The sequence below is a fragment of the Pseudochaenichthys georgianus genome, chromosome 21, assembly GCF_902827115.2.
Source record: "Pseudochaenichthys georgianus chromosome 21, fPseGeo1.2, whole genome shotgun sequence".
NCBI lineage: Eukaryota > Metazoa > Chordata > Actinopteri > Perciformes > Channichthyidae > Pseudochaenichthys > Pseudochaenichthys georgianus.
Window position 1 is genome coordinate 17,213,043 of NC_047523.1, and position 8,278 is coordinate 17,221,320.

Here is an 8,278-nt window from a genome sequence, read left to right on the forward strand (position 1 = left end):
CTCAATGTGTAGAATTATAAGTAAGCACATTCGCTGATATTTCTCCAGTGATGAAATACCTGGATGTTTGTATTGGACTATTCCAAAGGGGGGGGGGGGGGGTGGATTTACACAAAGAAGAAGAAGAATTAGACATTTTACCTGCTTTCCATGAGAAATGACGGTCCTTAGGAAACACAATGTCTGACTGGACTGAAATGGAAACGAGGGAGAAGAGGAGAAAGAAGCCGAGGCAGTTCCCAGCTCGCCGTGTCCAGGAAATGACCCCAAAGTCATCTTTTAGAGCCATAGTCCAGCCCATTGCTTCCTCTCTTACTCCTGTGGGAAGAACATGAAATTCATCAGTAAGTCACTCCTAAAAATGGAGAGACACAAGGGCCGCAGGAACCAGAGGAATAGACTGTGGGTACGCTCTGTACAAATGAGGGAAGTGGAGAAAGTGTCAGACAGGCTGCAGTGAAGAAAATGTCCCACTGAAACCTGCAGCCCAGAAACATGACTTTCCCTTTCACCTTCCAAAGTGAAAAATACTCTCTCGCACATGAATCATAGTGGTCTTCTTCTTTCTTTCTTTTTTAATCCATCATATGAGTGTGATACCATGTCTGCCTCTCATCCCACATAGAGCAGAAATAATTAGTCAGAGAGGCTTGAGAATATCAACCTCCCAAGGTAGAAGTGGTCGCATGTATTGAAGGAAGGGGAGACTTTAAGCTTGAAGTAATACGGGGTATTAGTACCTTTTTATTGCAGCTAATTTATTCCTATCTTCTGCTACTGTAATTCATGTCCTACGAGTGTTACGGATTAGTCCTGGAATCACGAGGCCTCTAATTGTGTTGCACCAACAGCCAAGTTAATGAATATGGAATTAAATCTGTAACACCTGAAACTTTGAGAGATTCATGTAAGGATGTTCATGACATCTGTGACTCATTTTCTCAAAACAAACGCAGCTGCGTCACTGTGGCAGTATTCCAAAAAGTTAAAAAAGCGTATTGATATTGAGTGCACTTGGAAAATATAAACTGTTTGTTGTTTTGATTCCATATTTATTTAACGCTGTGCTAGGCAACTTTTGAAGAAGAAAAGAAGAAGAAAACCATTACATTAATTGGGTTGGATAGCAATGATGTATTATTAAAGGTCACCTGTTACGCAAAATATTTTTCATGTATTTTATACATAAACATGTGTCCCCGCTGTGTAAAGACATTCTGAAAGTTTCAGGATAAAAGATTCCCTCACTTTTTGTCCTGATCCATTTATATAAAAACCTGTCTGAAAATGAGCTGATCAAATTTTGGCCACTTTATGATGTCATAATGTGTTTTGGGTTGTGCAACCATTAGCCAATAACCAACCAAGGTAACCCCCCCCCCCCCCCCCTTATCACCTGGATCTCCTCCAAGAGCACCATTGTGTATTTTAAAACCATCTCTCAGAGGGGCGTGGCCAGCAGCAGCTCATTAGCATTTCAAGCTAAGTACACAGCATCAGCACTTTTGAAACAGGGCTGAAGCAGAGGGGATTATGGGTAATGCTACAATGCATGATCTGTTTGGTATTTTGAGCCAAACACGTCAGAGACATGTTTTGTATATATCTGAGACCTATTATATATTCTTGAAAAATAGTATAGTGTCCTGATCAAAACTTGTTTAACGTTAAATCAATGTATGCACTTCTCATTGAGAGAGTATGAGCCACAGTGAGTTGTCGATCCAAACGGGGTCACAAGTGCAGTTACACTATTCACACATTGAAGCTGCATACGTAGCAATACAAAAATGGCCGGGACGACAAACAAAACACACGGCAGCGATCTCACTTTGTCCTGGTGACAGACTGACAGGCTGGAGGTTTTAATCACGGGTGGTTTTAATTGATGTGCCTTAAATAAATAGCTAAATATTTTTAAATAAATAACAATGTTGAAATGTAAGAGTTAGGATCAATGTCTTAAAAACTGAACTGATATCATTGTTGTATTTACATAAATATTAAAACTGCAAAAAGGTATTTTTAGTACCAGCAATGCTATTGATTTGATGTGAACACACACAGGTACACAGGCAGGTAGGCCATCCAATCATTGCACGAGAGCAGAATAAAATAATTGAATAGGCTTATTACAAGCCTGCAACAGAGCATTTGATTTATTGATTGCTGGAAAATAGAATTTCAACAATATAACATAAAGGCTTCTGAAATAAATTGCATATCCTTGCTTTAACTTTGCAGTTCACCACAACATGGTGGGTTTTCCATTTCGCCTCAATAACTTAGTATCATAGAGAGTATTTGATGCTAGATTAACTACTGAGAGGCGGGCATTTCAGATTAAAGATTATTTACACATGGTGTGCCTGTGGAAGCGCTGGGGGCTTGATTATTTGTTTGCTTGATTTCATTAAGAATAATTATATTTAGCCTTTTCTGCTATAGCTGAATTTTGGTAGGGGTGAAATGTGTTTAATGAGAAAGAATTGCAGGGTGGAGATGGCGTGATGCCCAGAAGTGAGATACCAGATGCTGGGTGTTGATGGACTGTCCAATTCTCTTCAGAGTTTGATGTGTTATTCTATATTTTAAAGTGTTTTGCTCTCGGTGTCTAAGAGGGGCTTTTAAGCTCAAATGCGGGGGTTTGGCAACTCAACATACAGCTTTTGTTTCTAATGTCATTACAATCAATCTGTAGCATGAGTTTCAAACATCCAAGCCCATGTGGGGCCACCATTTGAATTCTTACAACTCAAAGAAGGGTTTATTGTTCTTTCTGATTTAAAGAACTCATCCACTTTGAATAAAAGGTTTGCACTTTTATTGTTTTGTTTTATTCAAGCTGCCTTTGTCTCACATGTAGAGATGCCAGGAATTCATGCTGTTTGGATGAGTGAGCAGAGTATTCTGGCACCCTGGCAGCCATATGCCAATTAGACACCTCTGCTTTCTGATTACTAGCCAACCTCTCCGGCTGCACCGCTCTGGAAGCCATACCTGACTGCACCCAGATTACATCCTCCCTCCAGCCAGTCTAATTTGACTATTCACGGGACAAGAAGCGATCTCAACAGGCTGAAAGAACATGTCACAACTGATTGGAAAACATGGTCTGGAACAAAAACAAGCTATGGAAGCAAGCCTAACCCCAAGGCATCCCAGCATTGTTTCTTGAAAGACAGACATTTGAGATTACCCCAGTGTTAGATATGGTTTGTCCTGTTACTGTTTCTCCAAGCCTGTCAGTTTAAAGAATTACGTGCTATTGTGTTCATACAGCTCAAGCTCGGACTCATTCAATCCGTGCCTCTCAGAAAAAGGGGAATGCAGGCTATCCTGAAAAATCTTTAAAAGAAAAAAGCGGCTAAATATCTGGGTCAAAGGAATCCTGCCAGGCTCTGAGTGGTCACAGAAAACCTGGCTAACAGCAGTGTGGCTCAGATGCTGCTGTGCATCCTATTACATACTCCGTGATCTGATGGAATGCAATCTGCTTCTCTGTCTCCGGTGGTCCTTGTTTCTCACATGCTGGATTCGGAGAGCGAGGACCCTGCAGCTACCATGAGGGAACAGATGAGCAGGCCCTCTCTTTCACAGGTGGTCACCATAATTAATGTTTGATCAAATCTTTCGAAATGAATGTCAAAAAGCTAATTTGGTGTGCCGAGGCTCTGAACAATCACCGTCCACCCGCCTCTCTAAAAACAAGCCAAACACACCAGTTCTGTCTGGAGTTGAAACAAAGGAATTTCATCCCACTACACATCTATTCCAGAGTTGCCAACCTCTTGCCTGGATTTCAACATCATTATGTAGCCAACCAGCTCATTCTCTCTTCACATGATAGCATAAATTCATGCCCATATCCCTGTGCTCTTCCTTCTGTACTGCATCCAGTATTCAGGTTAACACAGCTGCAAGTGTTTTCTCCATGTTGTGGTGCATGTAATTGTTTTTGATTGGCTTTGGCAATATCTAAAACAGAAATTCATTCTCACCCAAAGATTTTTGCAGATGTTTCCATTGGCAGAATGACCATGACAACATTGAAACAATCAGAAATGCGATGCACAACACAGCTTTTTGTATTCATTGTATCACAGGCTTGAGGGTACAGCTGCAAAGACCTTTCACCGCAGGACCAATGTTACTGTCCGACTCCAATGTATTACTTTATACTGGCACAGTTTCTATTCTAATCAGAACTGCAACAAAAAGAAGACTTCCATATTTGCTTGGCCTGAACAGATGATGTAAGCTCTGAGACATACTGTGTATTTCCAAAAAGGTTTAGCTTCTTCTGACTTTTTATTATGACTGTACAACAAATAGACACGGATGAATAAGGAGGTATTGAAAACATGCATGCATAGACAGATCAGCTCAGTATACTAGGAATTACGTCATCATTTCACAATTTACATACAATGCCAATGATCAGTGCCAAAGCAGGAAGTAGTATTCCCTTTACATAGCCAGAAGCATTGGAGTTTTTTAGCCCATCATAGTCGGCAATTCATTGAATAATTCAAATGAAAGTCTTTTTTTTATGTAACCACGATCCTTTACAGCTGCCTAACGCTTAAAGGTGGGGTAGGTAAGTTTGAAAAACCGGCTCGAGATGCACTTTTTGTTATATTCCATGGAATGCTCTTAACATCCCGATAGCAATGAATATCTTAAGTGCTTTGACAAAAAATCCATAAAAAAACGTACGACCAATCAGCCCGGCTAAAATAACTGGACGGCCTACCTGCCTGTCAGCCTTCCATCTGTGCACAAACTTATCTCGTGCCCTCATTGGTCATGTGCGCGTTCGTGTGAGTTGGAGGAGGGGCTCTGCAAGGAAGTGGCAGATTTGTTCCGGTTGTGTATTTTCAAATTCTAGCGCACTTGAGCTGGTTTCTCCAAAATTACCTACCCCACCTTTAAACGTCCCATGACATGCTTTTCCGGTTATTACCCGTCCCCTTATGTGTTATATAGCTTTTTCTGAATGTAAACAGTCTGCAGAGTCAAAAACCCTCAAAGTACACCCTGTAGCGAGTAAAACTCTAACACAGAAAAGACCTGTCAATGCTGCCCCAGAACACCTCATTTTCCATTTTCCATTTTTTTGTTCCTGGGTATGGTGACGTAACCATACCCAAATGGACCAATTGGTCCAATAGGACCAATCCGCGGAGCCGTTACGTTACGTTTCTCAGCTGCAGCTCCGCGGATTTCTCAGCCTGAGACGGCGGGATGCGGCGAGGCTGTGGGTGTGTGTGTGTGCTCGGGCTGGTTTCGGGCTGGGTTTCGCTGCAGCTACCAGGAAACAACACCAGTAAGCCAGCTCACACTGCTGCACCTCGCAGCAGCGAGCCCCGCAACGTCCCGCCAACACGGCACCCAGACCCCACGCAGCATTCTCATCTGTTTGTCATTGCTGGTGTCCTTTTCTGGCTGCTAACGCCATTGTAACACAAACACTGATGTTCCGCTGTAACGGTGGTGGACTCATCAGAACAGAGTGGGCGAGCTGACCAATCAGAGCACACTGGGCTCATAGGGGAGGGGGGGGGGCAGGAGCTCCAACAAGCCGTTCACAGAGAGTGAATACACAGAGATGCTGTATGAGAAACCAAAGGGATTTTGGAACATTGAACAATATAAATCTATACTAGTATACCTCAACAATGGAATTATGATCAGTAGAAATGGCCATGACCTTTAACATAACTTGTCATGTATTTAACATAACAGCAATATTTGAGATTGTTAGAAGAAAAAGACGTGAAGAATAAAAAACATTCTTATTAAATGTCATCGAGGGTTTTTCAAATGTGTCCAATATAAATGTTGTGTCTGAAGATAAGGTTAAATGTAATTTCACAAGACTTTTTATTTTAGTTTATTTTAGAATTTCCATCTAACACGTGATGCATTTTCTTTATTGTAAGCATTTTGAGGCTATTGCTATCTTTGTTGTGTACTGATGCCATGATTATGTGCCCTGTCTATCACCATTTGGTGACAAAAGCGTGTGTGTCGTTGTCCATACACACCGTGTCCATGTGACTCTGATCTGTTAGACAGCAGACTGACTCTCCTCAGTAAACCCAGTAATCATTTCCAAACTCTGGCTGTTTGAACAGAACTGCTGTCTCTGTCATTCCTGCTCACGAGAATTACCGCAGCTCCCTGCCCCTGCCCCCCCCCCACTGCAGTAAATCATTCAGGATTGGATTCACTCACCTGTACACTAAAATCATGTTCATTGTTTGGCTTTAGCTTGAGAGGAGATGCCAAAAGTCATCTAACATCACTGACATTTCTCTTGCAAATGTCTAGAGGAAGATTTAGATGGTTGACCGTTAACATTTATCGTAGAACTGACTCCCTGCTCCAGATAAGCAGCAGAAGCCGCCTGAGAGTAATGTTAAAAATATATTCACAGCACCTGATAAGAAGTTTCATTTGCTTATTTAAAAAATGTCAGCGTGCTGCCAGACTGATTTGTATATTTTTGGATTTTCCCCAGCACTTTTGATACTCCTTTTTGTCTAAACTTCAGTGGATTACATCTAGAAATAAGTAGACATATTTTGGGTGGTGGGGGATACTGTTTTAGAAATCATAAGCCTGAAGACTTTATGATTCCACAGGCCATTGATGAAAACATTTATTTTTTAAGATTTGTGGGCAACCAGTGCCTTTATTAAGTGAATCAGTAGTGACAAAGAGGGCTGTAAACTAATATTTTGGTCAGTTACCATTGAAAATGAACACTTGGGACAGATATGACAACATAATGTAGATTCTCCCAAGAATAGAACCCAGAAATGATCAAATAGCATCACATTACACATCTAAACTGCAAGCACACTTAAATACAAAGTATTTGACTAATCATGATTTGCCTTACCTTAGCCAGTTGACTGCCAGTCATCACTTTAGGTGATCTGCTTGGTACAGTGGCAGATGCTTTATCCAAGTCCTTCCACAGAAGACAGGAGCAGGGCAGAGGAGGCCTCCAAAGACGTTAAGTCTGACAGTAAATCAGCTGTGCCAGGCCTTCCGCCTGAAGCATCATGCAGTGGCTTAATCCTGTGTGAATCAATGTGCAGAGGGCTAGGACTGTGTCACACCTCCAGCAGCACAGAGTGGAATTAACTCCCTGGCGCTGCCTCTGTCAAGTACCCACCCACTGATATTCCCACCAGGGTTGGCACAAGAGTCAGCCTGGGCTACAAGGTCTGAATAAAAGGAAGACAAAAGAGAAAAGAACAAAGACACATTGATATAAACATCTTATACCACAGCGAGTCAAATGTGACACTTCATACAATGACATTCTCAAGATTATATTTCCTTCACATGAAGCATTGGTGATGGCTATCGTGCTTTGCAGAAGCCTACAAACTGCAAAGAAAGATATGAATGATTTACAATCCTTTCATCCGTTCGGACTATTTATCTCAGAAAAAGTGTCTGCGCATTTAAATGAGGATGATTATGTTTCCCAAGTTTAGACTTGATGTTATTGCTCGGGGAAGGTCTGCATCATTTGTGCATTTTTTTAGAACAAAGTGTGGTTGCTAGGGCTGTAACGGTATCCGTATTCGTCCCGTACCGTCACGGTTCAGACGTCATGGTTCGGCACGTGCAGTCACACGGCGAATACGCCTTTTTTTACGAGTGGGAAAAAAGGCTGTCACTCAGGGCAGTATTACAATATATAATCCAGGGGGCGGTATTGGGCCTACAATCCAGCCGCCCGTAAATAACAAATGAAGAACAAGAACAAAACAGGGAAAATGGGAAAATCATCCAATAGAAAATGCTCACAATGAGTTTTGCAAACGCATCCTCCAGGTTGACAGGAGAACAACTAACAACGCCTGCAGAGTGGAATTAGGCACATTTCCATTATTAATACAAATCCAGAAACAATCAATTAAATATTGGCTACATCTAAAATAAAGTGAGCCCCACTCCTCCCACCACAAAGCCCTGCAGCATCAAGAGATGAACAAGAGTCCCCTCTCTCAGCTGGTCCTGACACTCTGTTCACAAACCGGTTCAAACGGTGATCAGGACCAGGCTGAGCCCACATCTATTAGAGTCAACCAGATTATAACAAAACACACACAAAACTACCTCACTTATTGAAACACTAAATCCCAAACACAAAGTAAAATGCAATACTATCTGGCCCTAAAAAGACAGTACACTGTGGCAGCCTACCTGAGCACAGTGACTGATGTTAAACACAGGAAGTTGTTGACAAAGT

At 41.7% G+C, this 8,278-nt stretch overlaps 1 protein-coding gene across 1 annotated transcript in view; it reads right to left on the reverse strand.

The window, feature by feature from the left end:
- Nucleotides 1-7,008, reverse strand: part of thsd7ba (thrombospondin, type I, domain containing 7Ba) — a 198,125-nt gene extending 191,117 nt beyond the window's left edge. Inside the window, exons 1-2 of the mRNA XM_071207105.1 lie at nucleotides 6,911-7,008; nucleotides 142-318 (exon numbers count right to left, since the gene is read on the reverse strand). Of these exons, the coding sequence (XP_071063206.1) occupies nucleotides 142-301 (160 nt within the window). The 5' untranslated portion in view covers nucleotides 302-318; nucleotides 6,911-7,008. The remainder of the gene's footprint in view (nucleotides 1-141; nucleotides 319-6,910) is intronic.
- Between the last annotated feature and the right edge of the window lie 1,270 nt (nucleotides 7,009-8,278).